General features: G+C 36.5%; 13 protein-coding genes across 13 annotated transcripts; 9 read left to right on the top strand and 4 right to left on the bottom strand.

Annotated features, from left to right (window-relative positions):
- Positions 1-128: 128 nt before the first annotated feature.
- Positions 129-476, top strand: SOCG_03972 (ribosomal protein subunit L31; the record flags this gene model as incomplete). Its single annotated transcript, XM_013163881.1, has 1 exon — positions 129-476. The coding sequence occupies one exon, from the start codon at positions 129-131 to the stop codon at positions 474-476; it is 348 nt and encodes a 115-aa protein (XP_013019335.1).
- Positions 477-667: 191 nt separating this feature from the next.
- On the bottom strand, positions 668-3,452 carry SOCG_03973 (ubiquitin carboxy terminal hydrolase Ubp1; the record flags this gene model as incomplete). The annotated part of the gene is made up of 3 exons (XM_013163882.1): positions 668-744; positions 802-2,933; positions 3,133-3,452. 3 exons carry the CDS (start codon positions 3,450-3,452, stop codon positions 668-670), a joined length of 2,529 nt encoding a protein of 842 aa, XP_013019336.1.
- Positions 3,453-3,634: 182 nt separating this feature from the next.
- SOCG_03974 (U1 snRNP-associated protein Usp106) lies at positions 3,635-5,047 on the top strand. Its single transcript, XM_013163883.1, has one exon. It carries the CDS (start codon positions 3,930-3,932, stop codon positions 4,728-4,730), a length of 801 nt encoding a protein of 266 aa, XP_013019337.1. The 5' UTR covers positions 3,635-3,929; the 3' UTR covers positions 4,731-5,047.
- A 233-nt stretch (positions 5,048-5,280) lies between these two features.
- On the top strand, positions 5,281-6,546 carry SOCG_03975 (RSC complex subunit Sfh1; the record flags this gene model as incomplete). Its single annotated transcript, XM_013163884.1, has 1 exon — positions 5,281-6,546. The coding sequence occupies one exon, from the start codon at positions 5,281-5,283 to the stop codon at positions 6,544-6,546; it is 1,266 nt and encodes a 421-aa protein (XP_013019338.1).
- A 257-nt stretch (positions 6,547-6,803) lies between these two features.
- On the bottom strand, positions 6,804-7,930 carry SOCG_03976 (uncharacterized protein). Its single transcript, XM_013163885.1, has 2 exons — positions 7,471-7,930; positions 6,804-7,351 (listed from the first exon to the last, which is right to left on the bottom strand). The coding sequence occupies exon 2, from the start codon at positions 7,264-7,266 to the stop codon at positions 6,928-6,930; it is 339 nt and encodes a 112-aa protein (XP_013019339.1). The 5' UTR covers positions 7,267-7,351; positions 7,471-7,930; the 3' UTR covers positions 6,804-6,927.
- A 496-nt stretch (positions 7,931-8,426) lies between these two features.
- On the bottom strand, positions 8,427-10,953 carry SOCG_03977 (19S proteasome regulatory subunit). The gene is made up of 3 exons (XM_013163886.1): positions 10,102-10,953; positions 9,927-10,011; positions 8,427-9,793 (listed from the first exon to the last, which is right to left on the bottom strand). Exons 1-3 carry the CDS (start codon positions 10,230-10,232, stop codon positions 8,822-8,824), a joined length of 1,188 nt encoding a protein of 395 aa, XP_013019340.1. The 5' UTR covers positions 10,233-10,953; the 3' UTR covers positions 8,427-8,821.
- A 370-nt stretch (positions 10,954-11,323) lies between these two features.
- Positions 11,324-14,370, top strand: SOCG_03978 (MCM complex subunit Cdc21). Its single transcript, XM_013163887.1, has 2 exons — positions 11,324-11,504; positions 11,545-14,370. Exons 1-2 carry the CDS (start codon positions 11,342-11,344, stop codon positions 14,112-14,114), a joined length of 2,733 nt encoding a protein of 910 aa, XP_013019341.1. The 5' UTR covers positions 11,324-11,341; the 3' UTR covers positions 14,115-14,370.
- SOCG_03979 (NAD/NADH kinase) lies at positions 14,200-16,062 on the bottom strand. Its single transcript, XM_013163888.1, has one exon. The coding sequence runs from the start codon at positions 15,889-15,891 to the stop codon at positions 14,524-14,526; it is 1,368 nt and encodes a 455-aa protein (XP_013019342.1). The 5' UTR covers positions 15,892-16,062; the 3' UTR covers positions 14,200-14,523.
- An 818-nt stretch (positions 16,063-16,880) lies between these two features.
- SOCG_03980 (uncharacterized protein) lies at positions 16,881-18,024 on the top strand. The gene is made up of 2 exons (XM_013163889.1): positions 16,881-17,066; positions 17,255-18,024. Exons 1-2 carry the CDS (start codon positions 16,923-16,925, stop codon positions 17,495-17,497), a joined length of 387 nt encoding a protein of 128 aa, XP_013019343.1. The 5' UTR covers positions 16,881-16,922; the 3' UTR covers positions 17,498-18,024.
- Position 18,025: 1 nt separating this feature from the next.
- On the top strand, positions 18,026-18,640 carry SOCG_03981 (uncharacterized protein; the record flags this gene model as incomplete). Its single annotated transcript, XM_013163890.1, has 1 exon — positions 18,026-18,640. The coding sequence occupies one exon, from the start codon at positions 18,026-18,028 to the stop codon at positions 18,638-18,640; it is 615 nt and encodes a 204-aa protein (XP_013019344.1).
- Positions 18,641-19,245: 605 nt separating this feature from the next.
- SOCG_03982 (Tim9-Tim10 complex subunit Tim9) lies at positions 19,246-19,684 on the top strand (the record flags this gene model as incomplete). Its single annotated transcript, XM_013163891.1, has 2 exons — positions 19,246-19,323; positions 19,511-19,684. The coding sequence occupies 2 exons, from the start codon at positions 19,246-19,248 to the stop codon at positions 19,682-19,684; spliced, it is 252 nt and encodes an 83-aa protein (XP_013019345.1).
- Positions 19,685-20,426: 742 nt separating this feature from the next.
- Positions 20,427-21,686, top strand: SOCG_03983 (uncharacterized protein). Its single transcript, XM_013163892.1, has 2 exons — positions 20,427-20,637; positions 20,713-21,686. Exons 1-2 carry the CDS (start codon positions 20,505-20,507, stop codon positions 21,054-21,056), a joined length of 477 nt encoding a protein of 158 aa, XP_013019346.1. The 5' UTR covers positions 20,427-20,504; the 3' UTR covers positions 21,057-21,686.
- Positions 21,687-22,392: 706 nt separating this feature from the next.
- On the top strand, positions 22,393-24,186 carry SOCG_03984 (AGC/AKT protein kinase Gad8; the record flags this gene model as incomplete). Its single annotated transcript, XM_013163893.1, has 3 exons — positions 22,393-22,414; positions 22,467-23,585; positions 23,636-24,186. The coding sequence occupies 3 exons, from the start codon at positions 22,393-22,395 to the stop codon at positions 24,184-24,186; spliced, it is 1,692 nt and encodes a 563-aa protein (XP_013019347.1).
- Between the last annotated feature and the right edge of the window lie 189 nt (positions 24,187-24,375).

The raw sequence follows: 24,375 nt of genomic DNA on the forward strand, positions 1-24,375 counted from the left end.
TTTGCTGGTTCAAAACTGAACATATTGTGAATAAGAGAAAGCTTTTTTTTTTAGGTGCCAAGTCTGTATCCAGATTTTTTTATTTTTTTCCTTTTTTGGTTAATTGAAGATTCTTGTTTTTATTCAAAATGTTTGGTCCATTTCGCAGCACATTTGCCAGATTTGGAGGTTTAGTCAAAAAGGATCCATGGAGATTGTCTCACAATCGTAAATATCGTCTCCGTCAAAGACTTCGCGATGTTGATCAAGTTGTCGATGTCCTGCGTTCCGCTCTGTCAAAACAAAATGAGTCAGTACATGCCATTGAAAACTTTGTTGCAACAAACCCAAGAGAATCTGAAATGACACCTAAAGATAAGTACACTGTGTTTACCAGGAAAACACAGGGTGCTGGCCCTGGTGGATTTCGCAAATCTATACATAAAGTGCCTAAATGGACTAAGATTACTCATCGCACCAACCCTGAAGGATTTTAATCATTAATATTTTATGCTTCTTTCTTATTTTACCTTTTTTTAATGATAATTCTTTAACCCCTCCTCTGTGCCTTGAAGTCTTATATGCATTGTTTAATACCTATTTTCAAATAATACACAAGTCTTTCGTTTGCAAGATATACAGACATCATCCATTTTTTTTGTTGATATCTATGGTTCCGTTAAATTTTTTATTTTTCCTGGAAGAAAAGCACATATGCTGCAGCCGTGATGATAGCTTCGTCTTCAATTTTTTCAACATACGCATCTAATAGCAAAATTGTTAGTTACCTTTTCAATACGTATACTTATTCACAAGCCTTACCATCGTAATTTAAAAAACTGCCACTCGATATGTCCTTCACATACGAAGTATAGTGGCTGTTAATCATGTATCCGTGATGATTGTCAATCGCGTACAATTCGTAAGTATGGGATCTGCTTTCGGTTTCTTTCTCCTTTAGCTCCCTTAATGGACTAATGTAAGGTTTCATGTCTAAAGCCACCGTAGGAAAACTTACATAGTCTCTCCTTTTCCGAAGTCTCCGTATGCGGCCTGTACAACTAAAACGATTCAAATGTATAATTAAATTCCTTGGTAACTTCCAAATTTCCATTTGTTTGGTGGCTGCCCGAAAATCCTTACACGATGGACAATACCATGAATCTTCTAATGAAAGTTGCTCAGGCCGAGAAAATTCTTCAAGACAGTCTTGCAACGTAATAGAATTTAAATGGTATTGTTGCCCATCAAAATACCAATTGTTTTTAACAAATACCTTTCTCTGATTATCTTCGTTCCATATACACATGATAATGGTCTGTTTGCTTAAATAAACTCCTTCTTCATCCACTGGGGTATATTCATAGTTCTCGTAGTCTTTCAATCTATTCCACACGTCTAAGCCAAACGGAAGAGTCTGTACATAAATTTGAAACATATTGGGGGTTATAGAAATGTCGGTATATGTGCGGTATAATTTGTTGATTCTGTTGTATAATTCCTTTTTAGTAACATAATTTTCCGAAAAAGAAAGTTGTAGTGGATATCCAAAAGGGTCACACCGTTGAAATGACCCTGGCATTTGAGGAAGGCTTTTGCAATGGACAACGGGCGTAACTATCTTCTCCCTCATTGTTTCATACATGAACAAGCGATCGTAAGAATGAATCATCTTTGAAATTTTTCTATGTTCCTCTAAACATTTGTAAACTTTCCCATCGTATATATCCATTGCTTTCACTGACTCTGTGCGGTAGCCCAGCTGTTGCAAGCGCAATATAGCATAGCATTGAGCTTCCTGAACAGTGTAATCGGAAGGAATCTCAATGGTGAACTTTACAGGTGAAACGTTTTCTGACATAGGGACAAAATTAACTGTATGCCTCCATTTTGTTACCGTTGGAAGCGGCAAAGTGAGGTACATGAACGGATCAAAAACCACAGACTTCAAATCGCATGCCGAACACCGTAGTGTACTTTTATACATTCCTTGAAATAACTCAACGACAACTGAGTCATTTCTTTTGGCATACATCTTCCAGCATTCGTCTCCCACTTTTTGAACCTGTGCTCGATTTTCAGTGTACAAGTCTGGTCTATCAAAATAGGGCTTATCAATAACTCTATTAAGATCTTCGTGTAAGCCGTCAAGAAAAAAAGCAATAAATTCTTGAGAATCATTTTGGCTATAACCGGCGAAAGATGAATTAAATTCACTAATGATGTATTTCAGTGTATGAGGAGAAATTGAGGGTCCGAAAATACCGTTTTTATTAGCTTGCTTTATAAGATTAGCATAAGCAAGAGCGACTTTTCCTTTCATTCCCAAAGGATTAGCGAAATTAATTTCCTCTTTATGCCGATCGTAAAGAAAGTATTCAGAGAGCTCCCGAGTATGGAATAAGCATTGAAGAGCAGAATTCATATAGCAAGTGTTTCCAATGTTATTCATTCCACAATATCCACGAACAAGCATGTTCTTCGTATTAATTACTTGAGGCGAATCCATCAGCCATCCTTGAACTTGAGCGTTTAAAACTTCAACTACAAGACAACCTTTCTCCAAATTCATCTCAAACATTGTCATGCAATCAGCGAAGTCATCCAACAGAATGGTTTCTCTAAGACTTCTCGCATCGGATATTGGTATAAATCGACCAGACGGCAATAATCGTGCATTATGCCAAAGACGATATTTTGTGGAAACTGGTATATTGAAATTAACACGAATAAACTCTATCAAATTTTTAAGAGTCTGAGTCTTTGAGAAATGAAATTTATAGGGACCTTGATGACTAGTTGGGGGAAGAAATGAGAGCTCTTTATCTATGGAATCAGAATAAATAAAAGTTGTATAAAAAACAATAGGGTATACATTCACAAATGGTTGCGGATTTTGTTCCGGTCCAACGAGTATAACTTTTCTCTCAATTGGTAGTCCATGGACTCCAAACCTAAGTCAACTTGTTAGTACAATTATAAATAAACTGTAGTTGCATATTCACTAAAGATTTTGATTACTATTGCTTCACGCATTATTTGAATGTGAAGCATGCAAAGGATGTTTAAGCCATGTAGTAGTATAATCAGCAAAACAACATCATTGACCTCTAAACTCATTTCTTTTTTCTGAAATAAAAAAGCAAATCTTACCATTGTGCTAGCTTGTGCCAAACAGAGGAAGATATGATCGTATAATCAATTGATTCCTCAAGTCCAGGCAAAAGCTGGTGATTTTTATCTAGTAATTTTTTTTGATCTATCGGACCAGGATGACGGCTTTCTCCGTTTAAAAAATCTTTATAGGCTTCAAACCATTCATACTCTATCAAGTAAGCTGAATCGTCATTTTTCCATTCATCTAAATCATCCTCAAAAGTAGAAACAAAATCTTTACTCAACGTTTCATAAAAATTATCTCCCCAAGTTTCCGAATACCGCGATTTTCCAATATGAGCAGCGATTGAGGCCATTCTAAAACATTGCTTTTTAGTCAAGATTCTCAGTCCCTTTAGTAATTTCAATGTCTATTAAATGTTATAGAGAAAAATTATGGTAGCTTTAAGCGTTCTATAAAAATTGAAACTGTCGCTGAAATAGTAAAGTCGCTTTGCCCTTAATATCACAACTTCTCATTAATAGCCTCACTAGGTCCTTCTTGATTTAGTTCCTCCATAAATAATCCAAGTCCTATTTATTTATTTTCCAGTTTTTTTTTTTAAAAAAAGAATAATTTACTTGGTTTAATCTTTTATTGAAAGCAGAAGATACCTGTGAGTGTTGAAAGGTTTCGTGTTTGGACGACATTCACGGTTTCCTCTAAGTAATTCCATACGGTAGCATTCTTTTTTACTTTTTCGTAAACGATTTGACCTAAAGTGTGATTCCCTACAAAATTTAAAGAATTTCGTTCACCTCTGAAGAGAAAGAGATATTGAATTCTAGTAAATATGGCTGCCGAACAGAGAAAAATTATTGAACAACTTATGGGAAGTAACCTTTCCAATTTTACAAGTCGCGGCCAAGTGCATTTTACGGATCGCAAAGTGTGTAGAAGCTTTTTATGTGGAATATGCCCTCATGATATATTTACAAATACAAAGATGGATTTAGGCCCTTGTCCAAAAATCCACAGTGACAAGCTTAAGTCCGACTATGAGCGAGCTAGTTATTCACATAGTTATGGTTACGAATGGGATTACTTGGATGACTTAGAACGGCATGTTGATGAATGTAATCGAAGAATAGATATTGCAGAGGCCAGAAAGGAAAAAACAAAGGAGGAAATTGAACGAACAGATGAGTTGATGCGTGAAATAGCCCATACAGGACATTCCATTGAAGTTCTGATCGAGGAGATGAAAGCTTTATCTCAGAAGGGACACCTTAACCAGTCTATGAAACACTATACTGAGCTAAGTCGCCTCAGAAGTCGTAAAGAGGAGTTGCATCAAGAAGTAATTTCTATGAACGAAGTCCCCAGTCAAGCTGGAACCACTCATCAAAAGTTACAGGTTTGTGATGTTTGTAGTGCATATTTGTCTCGACTGGATAACGATAGACGTTTAGCAGACCACTTTTCAGGTAAGATGCACCTGGGATATGCGATGCTACGAAACTTGGCCAAGGATCTTCGAGAACAGTTAGATGTACAGATATCTAGTAAAGGTGAAGAAGATGAACCAGAGAATGAAAATTCGAAACACGGTGAGCCACGTTCAGAAACGCGTTCAACTCTACACGTAAGTTGATAAAGGATCTAATACATTTATAGCTTATTTATGTTACCAATAGCATAGCTGTCACAATAGCATCTTGTTTATGTATTCTACCAAAAGTATATGGATAATAAGCAGAACTGTTTCCCTTAGTTCACCTACAGATAGTACACGAGTTATCTTTTTTTCTGTTATTATTGGCTTTTGTTTTTATTTTCGACACTGAAAAGAAGAAATCTACTAAATTGTCTACGTGGAACTGAAATACTAATTCGGTCCTATCTCCTAGAAAAATCTGTTTGTATCAGAAAGTAAAATTTTAATAAGTGTAAATTATGTTTCTTTTTATTTTTAATCACAATAGTTCTATGCCAAAACACTAGATTCGTTAATAAGCGGTGAAGTACACCCATTCAAACTAATGAAATACCGTATAGACAAATACGACAAAATTGCAAATAAAAAAATTAGGTTTTTTTGGCTTTATTAACAAGTTTCGATAAAAAGCATCCGATGGTCTCAGATTGAAGTGGTCCGGAAGACGAATCTAACCTTGAGCATACTACAAAATCTCATCAACTTGATGAATCAAGCTTGCAAAACCACCTATCATGCTCGGCTACGAACGGGGAATACCTCTTTAATACAAAAAAATGTTACGGTCTCAACACGGTCACATACCTCGTATACTGGGCGAAATTCGCTTCGAAATGTACCGGTAGTTAATTATGCAGCTTTTGAGCAAGGAGATGATTATCAAGTTCCTTCTGAGCCTACGGAAAAAGAAGAGGAGGAGGAGAATTTTAAGGTGGATGAACAAGGCTTTCCAATTGAACGTCCCCAAGGAAAAAGGATCGTTCCTAAATTTGCAACGAAAACCAGGCACACATATTTCACAGATGAGCAATTACGATGTGCAGCTGAAGAAAGAGATGTATATGTACCAATACGACTGGATATTGAATTGACCAATGACTTTCGATTGAGAGATACGTTTTTATGGAATATGAATGAACAAGTGATGACTCCGGATACGTTTGCTCATATTCTATGTACGGATTTAGATATTCCAGTAAATTCATTTGGGCCTCAAATCAGTTCGAGTATTCGGACTCAGATAGAAGAATACGCGCCGGTAGCTGAAGTACCTATGCCTCAGGGACAGGAAATGATGGTCGTTTTTAATATTCAATTACAGTTGTCACAACATTCGTATAACGATCAGGTTGAGTGGAATCTAACAAGCAACTTAACCCCGGAGGATTTTAGTACACAAACATGTAATGATCTTGGATTGGCGGGCGAGTTTCGACCCGAAATGGCTCATGCCATCCATGAAAATTTACTCAAGCTGAAAAAAGATGCATGTGAAGGTGATTTACCAGATTATGACAACGATTCTGTGCCTGGAGCGATGGCTGGACCTCGCCAGGACATGGCTACAATGGGAGCACTATGGCAACCTACGTTAGAAACAGTAAGTTTAGAAGAAGCAAAAAGGAATGAAACAAACAAAGAAAATATGGTTCGACAATGGAGAAGAGATGCTTCAAAGTTTGGTGGAAATGCCGCGGATGTGTCAGCAGAGCGTTGGAGAGCAGCAGCTACCGGAAGTATGGTCGCCCAGGCAGCCACGACAAATCTTCCAAGCGCCTCTGTTTCTGATGCGCAGACCTTACTGGATCAAGAGCGACCTCGTTGGAAATGCAGATGGTGCAACGTTTTAGGGACAGGGACATTTTGTGTACGGCGTGGTCCTGAAGGAAATAAGTCTCTCTGTAATGCCTGTGGTGTTGCTTATGCTCGTACAGGACAGTTACCGTACTGGAGAAAAGGATTGTATACTTAGTATCCTCTACGATGACAATTCACTTTCATGCTGTTAAATATACTCCTTATCTTTTTATTATTGTTATTACGACACGAAGATATTCAGAGAAAAGCAGTAAATAAATGGCAGAAGTGAAAAGAAAATATATATATATGTGTGTTAACCATTAAAAATTCCAGCGTCAGGACGAAGAATTTTTGTTAACTGCTTATTTGTTAAGAATATACAACTTTTTATCTCTTATTACATTACGTTCATTTACTCTTTCTTTTTAGTATCCGCATAAACAGGTTGTCTCATTAATTAAAGCTGAAATAAAATAAACCGTTCAGCCATATTTTTCATAAGCATAATTGTCATAAATGAAAAGAAAACTTTGAAGGAATATCAAGAGCAGTCTCACAATTCATCAACTGAAGGAGGGCTCTTACGATCGTTCACGGATAAGTTTTCCGTACGTTGACTCTTGGTAGCAGTCTCACGTTCTAGTTCTTCAATAGGGGTATCGTCCCAGTCAGAACGAACGTTGGCCTCTGAATCAGTGGTATTTTCACGGCTAGCATTGTCTTTAGGGGGGATTGGATCTTCTTCAGCAGGTTTGCGATGTAGAGGTTGAGTACTGGAATACCAGCGACTCAACAATGTACGAGTCTCCAAGGATGAGCCCAAACGAATGGTGTTACGGCTAGAGTTGCTGAGAGGAAAGGTTTTGAAAGCGCTAAGACGTTGAGAAAACATGTTGGTTCACTTTGAACAGTACGACTATTAAATACACAGAGAGAGGGGAAGTGTTTATAAAGAGAAATCAAATAGTTTGCTATGTCTGTCTGGTTAGCCATCTATAGTAAATCCTTATAGCTTGGAACATCGATATGGCAAGACGAAAGCGAATGGACTAACGTTATTTTCTATTGACCATGCTTTCCTACTTTTTCTTCATACCCTTTAAAAATGAAACTCGCTAGTACAAACTGAGTCGACAATTGCTTTTTCGTTCACTTTTTGTATTAGTGGTAGTATAAGTTGAAAGAAATAATTCAGGAAAAGCCAGCCTTTTCTATCTTCGTAAACGGCTATGAAATATGACAAATTCTGGTGAGCCTTATGTCTGTAGAATGATTCACAACCAGTCTATTTGACGATTTCATAAACCAGTGATTTCATACTGAGCAAAGTTGCTACTTAAACAGCGATTTAGAGTAGCTTGATGAACCGAAACTGCTGGATGTGGCAATCAGTTATTTTGCAAATTTTTTTAAAAAAAGAAATAGAATTATTATGAGAGAAAATAATTCTGTAAAATACCATTTTGTTTTACTTGGTCTCTGATGTCATTACCTCTTTCATGCTGGTTGTGTTGATTAACGATACGAACCGTAAACACACATATCGCATTTCAGCTCGTAGTATGTCTTTCATTACAAAAACAATCTTTTGAGATACATCTTTGTTGCTTATGCATCACAGCAGCACGCTAGTAAATAAAAACAATGGAAGATTATTTAAGATAAATATATTTATAAGACTGGGTTTGGGCATATATCTGATAGCAGTTTTTTTATTTATTGTATCTTTTTCTTTTAATTTTATTTATTTTTTTACTTCTATCCTCGAAATGTTTATGATGGTTTCGTGTTTGTAAAAGTGAATCTTGACGAAAACAAGATTCACTCCAAATCAACCATTCTTTACCAGTTTTTCGCTTTGTATTGGTCATGTTTCTACATTTATATCTTGAATTCTTTATACAAATCATTGTTTAAACTACAACGCTTGGTTTTGCAGTTGAACCATTTTCCATCAATTCTCTCAGAACCAGCGGTAACATGGAACACGACTAGAATATTTATAAAGAAATCGTACTATTCTTATTTTATATGCATACTAAGCAGGATTTCCAAAGAAGTTTTCATTGCTATATGAAAACCTATGGAACAATTGTCAATAGACGTAATATTCTTGTGTCCGGTTTCCTTAGAAAAGTATAAAGGGAATTGGAACAGCAACGAAAAACAAGCGTAACGAATAAAGGGCACCTTTGCTAAAATAGCAACATCAAGAATCCAAAGGCATACGTATACGCTATATACAGGACATACATAAAACCTCTAAGTGTATTATACAAGAATACATTACCATCGTAACAAAATAATGCTTTCAAAGCTCAGTAAGAAAACAGAACCAAATTTAATATCGTGTGTCCGCATGCCAGACGATCTAGTAACCTAGAACATTCATCACGTCAGCACATAAATAAACGTTACAAGCGAATCGTCATATAATAAATTGTTGATTAAGATCTTTCTTCCATTTCCAAGTCCCTGTCTTGGCTATGATCACCACCACCTTCACTTTCATCAATGCTATTTCCATCTTCATCGGTATGAGTTATACGAGTGATAACAATCACACCTTCGGCCACCATACGATCGTAAATAGATTTTAAAAGTCTTTGTAGACCGTTGGGACCAGAAACTTCATCAGATGAGATTTGCAAATACGAACGCAAAGGTTCAAACTCTGGTTTTACAATTGCACGTTCTAACGAAGAAAAATGCTTATAAAAATCTGGGTTTTGGGTCAATTCATCTTTCCTGGAATTCCGAATCAATTCTGGAGGAGCATGAGGGAAGAGTTTATGAGAAATTCGTGGGTGTGTAATAACCCGATGCATCTCGTCATCTATTGGGAAGGGTTCAATAGGGGTGGTACTATTTTCTATAGATCTTGATAAATCTTCAAGCATGTCTAAGGTTCGAGAACGAGAATAATCTTCATTCACGTCAAATGTAGGTCCCGAAGGATCCTCCATGCCCAAGTCGGGTTGACCAGCTCTTCTTAATTCAACACCAGAGTCATTAGAAGGTTGGAGTTGATTTGCAGATTCACTCACTGGAGAAAATCGCGGCAAAAAGCCAGGTGCTTCAGCGGTGGGGGATAATACCTCCCAATTAAAATCCTGCAGGGAATCTTGACTAGCAGCTCCAAACAACTGCAATAATTGACTAGCAGATGAAGTATCGTCCATACTTCGACTACGGCTGGATGCATTGTTTCGAGCATTAATACTTCTAGTAACGTTGAAGGGATCGGCGATTAACTGATTTACCAGTGAAACAGTTTCTTCATCTTTTTCATCGCTATATTCTTGCATCCAATAAAAATGAATTTGAGATGATGATTTAAATCTCAAAGCATAAACACGACCAGTAGTGCATTGATCAATCTTAATAAAATCGGCCTCATCGGGAAAAATAATAAAATCCTAAACCAAAAGTTATTAATCAATATCAAACATTGAAATGACAACTTGAAACTTTCAGAAGCGGGAAATCTCATAAAAGTTCAGTTGGAAGGATAAACACTGGAATAATGTTCCAGATTACATTCTTTCTTACATCTTCTATATCTGATGAATTTCTGAATCTTTCTTTCCAGTAAAAATGAAGCAATTCATCTGTTTCTAACTGCATGTAAAGGATACTAATGGACCATTAGCAGTTTATTCCTCGTATGGAAATACTGTTGCTCAACAGAAAATATTGATCTTCAGCTTTCTTAAGAATATCTTACCCTTTTCGATGATCTGCTTGCAAGAGCTTAGTACCTGGCTTGCGATTCAACTTGCCAGCTTTCATGCTGATAACCCCGTATTTTCTTGACTCTGCTTGATCATTCCTAACTCGTCCAAAAACTGTCTCCATTTTTTACTTTGATATCAGACTATTTTTTTTGTCAGTCAATGTTTGTTTTGTTGAGGTTTGGTAGGTGCTTGGCTTCTGGGTATTCCAAAAACATTCAGCGTGAGACGAGTGTAGAGCAGGACATCTCGTTCCTTGAATTAAATTTAATATCAATGATTAAATACATGAATTTATGGATTAATTAGATTATTTATGATTTCTTCTAATCAGAGCGTTGATACATAGTTCTATGTGTAAAGGGACAGGTTGCAGCATGAAAGGAACACTATCCAGCTATGAGAACTGGCGTCAATATGTTAAGATGGTATTAAATTGAAGAAGAAAGGGAATGGAATCAAGTTGATAAAATAGAACCATGGACTCACTATGACAAACGAGCAACCCAATTTCAAACTCGTCGGATACGACAATCAGTCAATTTTACTATTGAATATTTCACATTGAAGCAATTTTTAGAAAAATTTACACTATATTCACAACCTTTTTTTGCTTCAGATATATTCACTTGAAAGTCGTCAACCCTACAAACAAAGGCTTCATATGGATGGCTGCAAAAATCTCCTTAATTGAAGGGAATGGACGATCAATCAAGCAAGATGCACTGACTCTTTCCTTTCCTTTATTTTATTTTATTTTACCTTCCCAGCTTTTGAAACTTTAGTACCGTCGGCTTTCGTTACTGAAGCATAAACAAACCACAAACAAAAGAAGCAGAGTTGAGAGACAATTACGGAAAAGAAGAAAAGATAAATTATTTTTCTAATTTAAATGTATGAATGAATGGACGAGGAATCTTTAGCGCTTTTCTACACTATGGATTTACTACAACCATTGAACTAGCAATTCTATTTTAATTCTTCGTACCAAAAATAAAACTCTACATAAGATATTACCACTTATTAAACTAATAAAACATTCATGTCCATTTGCTATTACTTTTTCTGCATATTTAAGCTGCAATTCGAATGATTGTTAACATTGTAAGTCAAAAATGGCATTCACTTAATATTAATTGAAGTAAAAGAAATATTTAGTGATCTACTCATTAGCGTGATTCAGAGTCAAAATTTTATTGCTTATGTTGACATTCCTTCCTATCCACTACCAACATGTCCTCAAGCCAACAGAGTAGTCAGGGCAGAGGAGCAACCACTCCAAAGCGGGCTAATAGCTCTTCTAGGGAAGCAATGGACTCCTCTCCATTGTTTTTTCCCACTTCTTCACCGGGTTTGAGTCAACATACAACCCCTAAAACAAAAACGCGCACGTCTCGTAAGTTATCCTTCGAATGTCACAGGCTAACCTCATATAGTGGCTTCCTCACCTTTATTATTTGAATCTAGTTCTCCTGCTCCGCAGGCCCCCCATAGCTCTCGTTCTATACCTCTTTCTCAGCATAATGATCTTTTCTTAGCTGGAAGCTCCCAACGAACTCCCAAATCTTCAAGACGCGGTGATATCCATTCTAGTATACATTTAAAAACACCTTCCAGAAGGGAAGTTGATCCTCAGAAAATTGGAGCTACTACTCCTAGCAGTTTGCTTTTCTCGGGTTCAGACGCTTTAACATTCAGTCAGGCACACCCAACAAGTGAAGCGAATGATGATACCGTTCGTGTCATCTGGGGAACGAACGTTTCGATCCAAGAAAGTATAGCTTCTTTTCAAGGATTTCTACGTGGATTTAAGAAAAAATACCGACCTGAGTATAGAAATGATCCAATGCCTCCTCCTGATGCCGAACAAGTTGTATATATAGAAGCACTTAGAAATATGCGTATTATCGGTTTAGATATCCTTAATTTGGACGTGCAGGATTTGAAGTATTATCCTCCTACGAAAAAGCTTTATAACCAGTTATATTCATATCCCCAAGAAATTATTCCAATCATGGATCAGACCATAAAAGATGTAATGCTTGATTTACTGGGAACGAATCCTCCCGAGGATATCTTAAATGATATTGAACTAAGGATATACAAAATTCGGCCGTTTAATTTGGAGCGAACCATCAATATGCGTGATTTGAATCCTGGCGATATCGATAAATTGATTTCTGTCAAGGGGTTGGTTCTTCGTTGTACTCCGGTGATTCCTGACATGAAGCAAGCTTTTTTCCGGTGTTCGGTTTGTGGACACAGTGTTACTGTTGAAATTGATCGAGGCCGTATTGCGGAGCCTGTGAAATGCCCAAGAGAAATTTGTGGTGTAACAAATTCCATGCAGTTAATACATAACCGCTCAGAATTTGCTGATAAACAGGTTATTAAGTTACAAGAAACTCCTGATGTTGTCCCAGATGGTCAGACGCCTCACTCTGTTAGTCTCTGTGTGTATGATGAACTCGTTGATTCTTCTAAGGCAGGTGACCGTATAGAAATTACAGGTATATTTCGTTGCGTCCCTATTCGGATGAATCCTCGTCAACGGACAATTAAGTCTCTTTTTAAAACATACGTGGACGTTGTCCATATAAAAAAGCAAGATCGGAGGCGTTTAGGCACGGATCCTTCTACTTTGGAAAATGACTTAGCTGAAGATACGGCTGCTCAAATTGATGATGTTCGCAGAATCACTGATGAGGAAATTGAGAAAATTAAAAAGGTTTCCGAGCGACCCGATTTGTATGACTTGCTTCCTCGCTCACTCGCACCAAGTATTTATGAAATGGATGATGTAAAGAAAGGAATATTGCTACAGCTCTTTGGAGGTACAAACAAGACCTTTCAAAAGGGCGCCAGTCCCAGGTATCGTGGTGATATTAATATTTTAATGTGCGGTGACCCTTCGACATCCAAATCTCAAATTCTCCAATACGTTCATAAAATCGCTCCTCGTGGTGTTTACACTAGCGGTAAAGGTTCTTCCGCTGTCGGTTTAACGGCTTATATTACTCGGGATCAAGATACAAAACAATTAGTATTGGAAAGTGGTGCTTTGGTGCTTTCAGACGGTGGTATATGTTGCATTGATGAGTTTGATAAAATGACCGATGCAACGCGTTCCATTCTTCATGAAGTGATGGAACAACAAACAGTAACAGTGGCCAAAGCAGGTATTATTACTACTCTTAATGCTAGAACCTCGATTTTGGCAAGTGCAAACCCAATAGGAAGTAAATATAATCCTGAAATGCCGGTTACGAAAAATATAGATCTACCTCCCACATTGCTTTCGAGATTTGACTTGGTTTATCTAATTTTAGACCGAGTGGATGAAACAATAGACAGAAAACTCGCTAATCATATTGTTTCGATGTATATGGAAGATACTCCTCAGAATGCTACGGAACACGAAGTACTTTCGATAGAGTTTTTGACAAGTTATATTACTTATGCACGTAACTGCATACATCCTGTTATCACTGAACCAGCCTCAAAGGAACTTGTTAATGCCTACGTTGAAATGAGAAAACTTGGCGAGGATGTGAGGGCTTCAGAGAAACGTATCACAGCAACAACTAGACAACTGGAATCAATGATCCGTTTGTCTGAAGCTCATGCCAAGATGCATCTTCGAGAGACGGTCGAGGTGGAAGATGTTAGAGAAGCTACCCGCCTAATTAAGACGGCAATTAAAGATTATGCTACCGATCCTACTACAGGAAAAATTTCTTTGGATCTTATTTATGTCAATGAAAGAGAAACACTGGTTTCTGAAGATATGGTTCGAGAATTGAGTAATTTGGCTTCTACATTAACTGCTGGAGGCAAAACGTTTATGGTAAGCCAACTCTTGACTAGATTTCGTGAGCAAAGTACAACTCACGTCGATGCTTCAGAGTTTGAAGCTTCGCTGGCAGCATTAGAAAAGAGAGGTCAACTGAAAGTGATAACGAGTGCTGGACATCGTCTAGTAAGACCAATTGCTCAGATAGAATGATCTGGTACGCATAACATCCTTAAGCTGGTATTAGGGGTGACTCACTTATTTTATTAAATTAACCTGATGCTGCTATACAGTGTGGATTTATTTGTATTTTATAGACATCCTATAATGAAAATTAAACCGAAAATGTAATTAAAATAGTTTATCTGATAAATATTGAACTATACGTTAATTTGAATAGGATTCAAAATCATTAAGGTCTTTGTTAGCATAATATATAAAGTACATCAAAATCTTTTCAATATCCAAAAAGGGAAACGCGGAAAAGAGAGGAATATATACATAAATAGCATGGAGCTTGTACAGAGTGTAAAAATCCGTGAATCATATCATGCTCATTACGAAAGATACCGAAAAAGGAAGAAACACATTTACCTCCCAATGCATTAGTGAAGCTTTTAGTCTAAGAGTTCTCGGCGGCCTCTCTGTTGTAGGAATTTTCAGCAATATCAAATTTATCGTCATTATTGTCTTTATTAAGAATCATGCTTTGCTTTCTAGAGAAAGGTTTTTGTATTTCTCGTACATTCCAATGGAGTTTGTCTTCAAGAACTTTCGTCCATTGCTTGTGGGGGTTTTGAATTGCAGTAAAGGGATATTGTGAAGTCACAATAGACAGGTAATCTCCTCGGGTCATTTCTATTTTGCTGTGGCCATCAGCAGAGTAGAAAGCGCTAGCACGAGAATCCAAGGGGATCTCTATAGTTACGACAGAATAATCAGGAAGGATAACAGGCCTAAAAGATAGGCAATGAGGACATATAGGGGTAATTAACAGAGCGTTTAATGCAGGATGAACAAGAGAGCCACCAGCATTCATGGACATGTTGGTTGAACCAGTTGGAGTAGAGATAATTAGTCCATCAGCTTGAACGACAGTCATTAACTCTGAGTTGTTGTAAAGATTTAAATTACTGATATAAGGATGCTCGCCACGTGAAACCTGTACCTCATCTAAAACATAACTAGTACATACGTGAGTGTACTGTTCTGTTTCTGCGTTGTACTTAAAATAGGAACATTCCAGCCGAGAAGAAAAGCGCAAAGAAACACTACTGTTTAACAGATAATTGATATTCTTTTTATAATCAGCAGCAGGGAAATGAGTTAAAAACCCAGGAGCGTCGGCGTCAGATAAAGTCAAAACAGGAGGGCAAAGCTTTTGAAATAACCAGGAGGTATACAAAACAGTTTGATTATCACCAACGGTGATAATTAAATCGAATTGCGTTGGTTTCACTAGGCAAATATAAGGAGTCCAATACTTAATCCTATCTTCTTGCAATTCCAATTCGTTCAGAATATCGTTTGCGATAAATCTTTTGGAGTTCGCTAGACGTTTGTCTACGTAGACCGACGAGTCAGGTGAGGTTGAAGTAAGCAAAAATTTCGTTATGTCGGCCGTCAAATATACCAATGAATGGTTCCTTGGTTTAGTAACGATGAGAATATTCTTTGGTTCTGCAGAAAAGACGCCGTTGATAGCTTCACTGTACAAGGATTTTAATTTCATAACGTTCTCAATACGAGAGTAACAATCTCCACGATTGCTTTGTTGAGCAATGCTGCGGAAATCACTAACATTCAGGTTTTGCATGTTTGCATTACTTACTTCATCGACTGGAGTGTTCAGTCCTGACAAGTCAAAGTTTGCTGGGCTGTTAACGTTCTCATTGCTTCTTATACGGAGATACAAGTTTTTTAATTTAATCTTGTTCAATTCATCCAACGTGCTATCCCCAGGAGTATCAGAACGTTCGGGCATGTCCATAAGATATCTCTTAAATCCAAAAAATCAACCAGATTCCACGTTTTCTAAATTTTAAATGTATCTATAATAGTTACACGAAGGAAACACCCTCGCTCTTATTCAAATGTACGTTCTTCCTCAAAACACACCGTTTTGTATTGAACATGTATATACGTGTGAATTTGCTCAATCTATACTCGAGTAGCATTGTAACTTGAAGATTTCACAGGTACTTATTTTCTACTGACATCAACCATACACCAAGAGATGTAAACAAAAACACATAATAATCATAGATCATTTTTCCTTACCTATTTTAAAATTGAAATTATGATTACTGAAACTATCTCGTAGACTTTTCTAAATCCGAAATTCTTAAAAGCTACGTTTTGGAAAATGTGAGTTTACTACGATGGAACAGAGCACTGAAGAGGCAATGCATTTTATTTTTTAATTTTTTTTTTACGCGTTTTTTAAAAATGAAGGCTATGGAGTTTGTCTATATTAACTGTTTGATCGTAAATCAATGTGTACGTACTGAAGGTTAACACAAAACCGATCAAATTGTTTTAGAATAATGAATATATGTTTGTTGTGGAGACAGCGGTTCAGGAAAGCAGACTCTTTAAGGCTAACTTTACCAATGGTGAAGATAGTCCATCTTAAGCTAAAGATTCAATGAAAGAGTACATTTAGTGGGTCTCTTCATGGTAGAGCATATCATAAATTCCTCCTGTTTATGATCTTAACTACAAAGAAATTCTTTTCTCTACAATAAAATTCAGCTGCAGCGTCCGTTTCAGTTAAACTATGACTTTGTGTTGTACTATTAATGCTATAATGTTTCAAGATTGGCCCTATCTTAAAATAGGAAGAAGCATTAGCAGTTGAATACTTAAACCTCAATAATGAAAAAATAAAACTATAAATTGAAAAGACTAGAAAGAAAAAAGTCATGTGTCAATTTAGATTTTTCTCTTCTGCGATTATTTACTTTGATGCATATAAACAAACCACTTCTCATTCTTCTTCTGCAAACCCGGTGTTGAAGCATGGATCCATTGAAACTAGAAGAAAAACAAGAAATGGAAGAATTTAATTTAAAATCGAATCAAATAAAAATGAATGAATGGAAACATCCATCAGAAAAAGCCGACGGTCGATGGTTGCAATTGGATGCAAGAATTAATCGTACTGTAAGTTTCACAAGGAAAAGCAATCCAATTCCAAAAGGATGTTCAAGAAAAAGATATGCTATATTATTATCTAATTCCTTGGAATTTAGAATGAGAAAATAACTGACTTTATGTACGGATTTGTCGATTACTTTCCTTTCTATTCAAGAACGCATCATAAGGAATCACTAGCTTACTAACATGAGTAGGTAGAAGACCTTGAAATTTCAAATCATAATTTACGAATCATTAATGAGGGTTTGGAAAGAAAAGTGGAAGAAATTACTGTTCAATCTTCAATGGAGAAGGAAAAGCAGGCTCCCAATAGGTTATTACAAACAAACGCAAATGAAGAGAAAGTTCTTCTTCATTCAGTCAATAATGTACTAGACAATTTCATTTCCATCGTTGATGGAATGGTTCAACAGGCGCAAGACATTTTAGATGAGTAGCACATTGGGTTAGCAAAACCGCTAACCAGCATCCGTTCAACGAAATTTTGCATCAAATCCGTCTGTTTTATGTGAATGCATTGGGCTATTTTACTGATTAATGCGACGAAACGAGTCTATTGTTTTTCACAGACCAGTCATTCAGATTACCTTCCTTTCAAAGAAAAACTAAAATCTGACATCTAAAAGGGTCAACTTTTAGTGTTTTGGATTTCATTTTTAAACTAAGCCATCTACGTTGAATATTTGTATTTTCGATGATCTGAAAATTTCACACTGATTTGATAATCCTTTTTCTTTTTCTTCTCTTTTTTTTTCACTATAATTTTTAGAAACCGTTTTTTTTTTTGTTCTCTTAGGTCCAAGAAACTAAAGAGCGGAATTTCAGCTTGCTCTAGGTAGTCCTAACTCTTCCTCGAGTTGTTGCCATTTTCCATCGCTAGCCATCATCCAAGGTAGGGTGCACTTTTCTCAAAATCACCCCAAAAAGAAGGGTTTTTAGTGTTAATGAAAAAGAGTTGAAGCTCAATGTTTGTTAGAAAGAGTTTGCGCCTTTTTCGGCCACAATTTGCCGGACCCATTCCATCAACACGTTCATGGTTTCATAATGCCAGTGTCCGGCAAAGTATTTTAGGAAGAATTAAAGATATGTTTGGAAAAGAAAAAGAAAAAGGAGAAGAACAAGTTTCTCAGAAAGATCTCCCTACTTTAGAAGTGGTGTTTCCAAAGAAAAGAACGAACGTCTCAAAATGGGAAGGAAAGCAGCTTTTTGAAAAGTTTTCTGGCGAAAAGCTTAATAAAGCTGATAGTCTCGCTATCATCAGTAACCTTCGATCTTCTGAAACTTTTTCTTCTCCCTGGTCCCCAGAAGATCGTTTGCGTGCCGCAAAATTAGCATATCAGAAGACAGGACATATTGTCTATGATTCCCCTCTACAAGAGATTTCAAATTGGGATGATATGTACCGGTATTACGATCTTCAAGTACAATATGGGGACTCCACCGTGCGAGGACGCACGACTTGGAAACCTACAGAAGAACTAATACTTTTGCCAAACGTTGTCTTACATATCGATAAAAATGGATTACCTACGGAGGATCACCCGGCAGGAGGATCAGTAAAGATATCTGAATCTACATAAACAATACCATTCGCCTTTGGGCAGTTTTGGGTATTAGCATTTCTTTTTACGCTTAATAATTTCCCCTCTCGTCTGGTTCCTTTGTCATTCTCCCTCTTTGCTGCTTTTAAATGCTAATTCCTCATGTGATGTTCATGTGTGTATAGTCCTCGTATACTCCCATCTCTTTAGAAACCTTTTTGTAAATCCAAATAAAATTGATACTTGAGAAGCATATGTTTTAGAAGTGCTTTGGTCCTCTGATTACTTAGAAAGTTCGGAATACTGACAGCTGGAGTTAAATGTTTTGTCTCAGTAGTAAGAGAAAAGGAATTAATTTACGATAATTGATTCTATAGCTATTTGTTAAAAAAATTATGGTGGTTCAAGTCATTAATTCAAAACATTAGTACTTTACTAGAATTTCAGTTGAACGTGCTGTATCAGGAATATTGCAAAATAATTCTAGCATTTTGTGTTTTCTAATAAAAATTTAAATCATAAATATTCAAAATTTATTCTTCCTGAAATGATATTATCCGAAGAGTAGTTTCACTCGTCTCCACCTGTCTACTCTGTAGTTACCACCCACCTCACCTTCAGTGTCAGATTTGAAATTATATAAAATGGAATATTTGAACCAAAAAGAACAAGAGCAATTTGCTCAGGTTTTGGAAGCTAAACAAATAAAAGATTATACAAATGTAAGTTTCGATAAATGACAAATACCAGGAAGCGGAGAAGACTGTAAATTCGTTGAAGCACCCTGGTCCCACTAGGAAACCTAGAATATAAAGAAAGTTTCCAAAAACATTCTAGCATTTTCAACTGCGAATGCAGTGGTATTCCCAATTGCAGCAAAGATATGCATGTTTGCTAACAAGTGTATAGATGATGTTCAACCTTAGTCAAGGCTGTTTCAATGACTGCATCGTCGATTTTACCAGCAGTAAAGTCGGTGATAAGGAAAGCGCGTGCTTAACCAGATGCGCAGACAAGTTTTTCAAGCATACCCAACGTGTTGGACAAAGATTTGCTGAAAACAACGCAAAGCTTATGCAGTAAATTTTGATGTCATTATCCAATTGATTGTTGGTCTCCTCTGAATATTCAACACAGAGTGCATTACTTTAACTATCAGGATGTGATGAAAACCCCGAATGAAGAATCAATATTCCTAGAATTGATGAAATTTTAGGACAAGGAGATTGCAGAAATATGATTCGTTTCTTAAAATTTTTCTCTACGTAGTTTTTATCTGTGTTACTTATAATCCTTGCGTTGAATGATCTGTAGTTGAGCATTCAACAGAGAAAATCAATGCTTTCACATATCCATTATCTGCCGCTAACATTCTACTTTTACATAAAGTATGCTTTTGCGTAAGATATTTTCTTTTACCATGTTAGTTTCAGCTGAGAGAACATCAAAGTTTACCTACGAAAGGAATCGTTCCTGCAATCCTAGAGAGGAAATACTTGACTTTGACGATGAATACTTGTGTTTGATTTTTTTAACGTTACAAGAGGATACAAGGGTCATGAATAGGAGACTGACCATGTATTCTTCATCCTGTACTTCACCACATGTCAGTAAAGTAGCAACTCTCAACAAGCAACATTGTTAGAGTTTCTTAAACGCTATGATTCTTTTAAATTATTATAATTTTAGACATAGTTTAATTGAATATGAGTATGGAGTCTTCTTACAAGGTCACATGTAACCTACGGTTTTGCGTGAAAGCACTGTTCTCCTTTGGAGTAGACTCGCTCAACTTCAACACCACCACACTTGACTGTAATTCAGCTTCGTTTATAGGTTAAACGGCCCATTTTTGTAACTAAATTCGTTCTCCTTTTTCCATTGAGTCGCGATTTCTGCCAAGATGCTTACCTTGAACCAGAAATCGCTTTGGGTTGCTCTGTGCGCCTTTTTCATGCTTTTCTCTTCGGCGCTTGGTGCTTTGGTTGCACCTGTCGGAAATGTTGAGAATTTTGAAGGTATACAATTAAAGTATGGTATGTATTATGTGTTGTAATGGCTTTTTGTGATGTCCTTTGCCTATTCCGAGTAGTATTTTAACATATTTTTAGCTGACAATAGCGTAACTACTCGCGTTCCTGAATTTAAACGGGAAAAGCGTGCCGATGGTCCTAAGCCATCGTATTCTACTACTGTAGACGATGTAGTCATTGTTACCGACAAATACTGGACTGTAATTTCAGGTGTCAATACACCTGTCCCTTATCCCTACACTTTTTCAGAGGCTCATCCATCTTCCACAATAACTACAGCTCCTTCGGGGTCTATCGGTTATGGATCAAGAAGGGATAAAGGCCGCCAGTTGATGGAAGGTAGCTCATCCACCCGTATCTCCTTCCCTCACATTACCTTTGCTTTAGTAGCTGTTGCTAGTTTGGTTGCTTTATTCTTGTAAAAAGTATCAGGAACGATTTTTCAGTGCATCTATTCAAATGGCTCGCATATTTATCATCGTTTAGATGACTTAATCGTTCTTTACCTACCAACTGTCTTTTGATTTGCTTTTTCGATGTGAAATTGGAAAACGAACTTTATTGATTACCAAGTCTTCTTTTTCTTTCTTTTATAATGTTCCAGAACGGTTTCTGAAATTCTATTCTATTCTATTCTATTCTATTCTATTTTATTTTATTTTTTTGTTACACTCTTTTTTCGAAGGATAATATGCCTTTCTTTTTTTTCATCTGTGCCCCATATATGCTCCTTATTATCATGTATTTTCTTTTTATATTACTTCTATTATCCTTGACATCTTTGTCTCATGTGAAGACTTAATCTCTTGTTACAAATTTATCAATGCTTTTTTATTAAAGCTGTATGAAGTTCAAGGCAGACCTGATAGGTAGGTATTCAGTGTTCTTTTCCCCCAAACAATAAAGAAAGTGATTGTGATTGAATGACATTACAAAAAGCGAAACGAAGTAGATTTTGTAGGACATTCCCATTTTTCTATTCATTTTTCACTTCACAAAGCAGCAAAGAGAGACACAAAGACTATAAATAAAAACAAGCTGGTTGAATCATCCAGTTATTACAATTCAAAGCTAAAGCTTGCTTGATTCAATAGCAAGTATATGAATTTTGTATGATAACTGTTTTTTGTTTATTTCGTATAAATGAAACTCGTTATTATATATTTCATTTTTCGCAAAATATCGGTAATGGGAATTACGCGCTGTAACCCGAGTACCGAAAATAATTGATATCTGTCGAACCATACAGGTGTGAAGAGCAGATATTGACTGGCCACAGCAAGTCTACCGGCGGGAAAAGAGAGAACATAGAGAATTGTCAAAGAAACGTATTTCCGTAGCCTAAAACCGTTTTAGATCAATTCTTTAAAGACACTGGTTCGGATTGGTATCCATTTTATAGGCTTTTTTTGATTCTCAGGCGACTTTGGTATAAGTCGCAATAGCTGAGCAGCGAATCTATACTGTAAAACTCAAAAATTTATCTTGCATTTTATACTAGAAAGCTCTTTTTTTTCAATCCAGTCTATTTTTACTACAAACTACGAGGTCTTTTACTTCGAACTTCAATTTAGTTGCTTTGCTCTATTGTTTGTGGCTCAATTGTTTTGATTTAAATTAGTGTCAAATTTCATAAAGGAAAATCTTTTAACGCTTTTATTCAAATTGTGTTTTTTGCTTGCTTTTACGTTCTGTCGTTCTTTTTCCCTTTATCTAACAAGTACTTATACTTCTCTACAAACTCTTTAATAATTTATAATGTCTTGGAAGTTAACGAAAAGTATGTGAATTTTCTTTTTTTGAATATTGTTTTCTAACTACTGATTTCTCAGAATTAAAAGAAACACATCTTGCCTCTGCAATAGGATTGACATCCAGTGGTTCAATAAAAAACTTGCGGAATAATGCACATTCTTCAATTTCGTCTCAAAAATCCAGTGATGAGAGATCCAGCAGAAGCTCAGAAGACCGACAATCTCCTCAAAGCACAGTTGTTCAGCCTGGTTTACTTCAAGTCACAATTATTGCAGCAAGAGATCTACGTTTGCCATCTGGGTATACCCCAAGTAGTTATACAGCTTCTTTCGGTGCTGCTCCCAGTACCAATGGCTTAGGGCATTCCCGCTCTCGAAGTCATGCATGGTGGCTACCTTATATTGTGGTGGAATTTGACAAGAACGAAGTTTTGGTAGATGCTCTTAATACTGCTACTCTAGAAAACCCGAGATGGGATTATCAAGCAACTTTTGATGTTTCTCGGTATTCAAAATTATCTTTAAACATTTATCTTCGATCTTCTACTAGTCGATTGAGAAACGGAATGGGAAATGACGTATTTTTGGGAGGAATAAAGCTTTCTCCATCTTTTGTTGTTAATAAACTTACTGATGAATGGGTTCCTTTACAAGGAGGTAGCGGTGAATTACGAGTTCAAATGCTGTATAAACCCAACCAGAATACCCCTCTTACCATTGATGCTTTTGACCTATTAAAAGTTGTTGGCAAAGGATCTTTTGGAAAAGTTATGCAAGTAAGAAAACGAGACACCTCACGTATTTATGCTTTAAAAACTATTCGAAAAGCCCACATTGTCTCAAGAAGTGAAGTTGATCATACTTTGGCTGAAAGGACCGTTCTGGCACAAGTTAACAACCCCTTTATTGTTCCTTTAAAGTTTTCTTTCCAATCTCCCGAAAAGTTGTATATTGTTTTAGCCTTTGTTAATGGCGGCGAATTGTTTCATCATTTACAACGTGAAGGTTGCTTCGGTACTTACCGAGCAAAGTTTTACACGGCAGAGCTGCTGGTAGCCCTCGAATGTCTTCACGAGTTTAACGTCATTTATCGTGATTTAAAACCAGAAAATATTCTTTTAGACTATACAGGACATATTGCCCTGTGTGATTTTGGTTTGTGCAAATTAAATATGGCCAAAACAGACCGCACAAACAGTAAGTAATCCAATTTTATTTATAAAGCACATTTGCTAACCTATATCTAGCTTTTTGTGGCACTCCAGAATATCTTGCGCCGGAATTGCTTTTGGGTCACGGTTATACAAAAGTAGTTGACTGGTGGACTTTGGGTGTATTACTTTATGAAATGATAACTGGTCTCCCCCCGTTTTATGATGAAAATATAAATGAAATGTATAAAAAGATTTTACAAGATACGCTACGCTTCCCCGATAATGTTGATGCAGATGGTCGTAATTTACTTTGCGGCTTATTGACTCGTTCGCCAGACAAGAGGCTGGGTAGTCGCGGTGCCCAAGAAATAAAAAATCATCCTTTTTTTGCGGATATAGATTGGAAAAAGCTTTTTGCCAAAAAGATCCAGCCGCCTTTTAAGCCATCTGTCGAGTCAGCTATTGATACAAGTAATTTTGACTCCGAATTTACCTCAGAAATCCCAATGGATAGTGTTGTTGCGGATTCACACCTTTCCGAAACTGTCCAACAACAATTTGCCAATTGGAGCTATCAACGTCCTACTACAATAGATGCATCTGATGACATATCGACCATTGGTCCTGGAAGCATAACGCGGTAGTTATGTCTACTATGCTGTCTTTTTAGATAAGTATTCCACTCTTTATTTTTGTTTTTATATTATAAAATTATCGAAATACATGGATGTTTGCTTTTGCAATAGTTTGTCTTAGCACAATCATCTTCATTAATGCTTCGTATTCATAACGTAGTTTGTACCTCGTGACTATATATGTGATAATTTTTGTGG

The sequence above is a fragment of the Schizosaccharomyces octosporus genome (genome assembly GCF_000150505.1).
Source record: "Schizosaccharomyces octosporus yFS286 unplaced genomic scaffold supercont6.2, whole genome shotgun sequence".
In the NCBI taxonomy this organism is placed as follows: Eukaryota; Fungi; Ascomycota; class Schizosaccharomycetes; order Schizosaccharomycetales; family Schizosaccharomycetaceae; genus Schizosaccharomyces; species Schizosaccharomyces octosporus.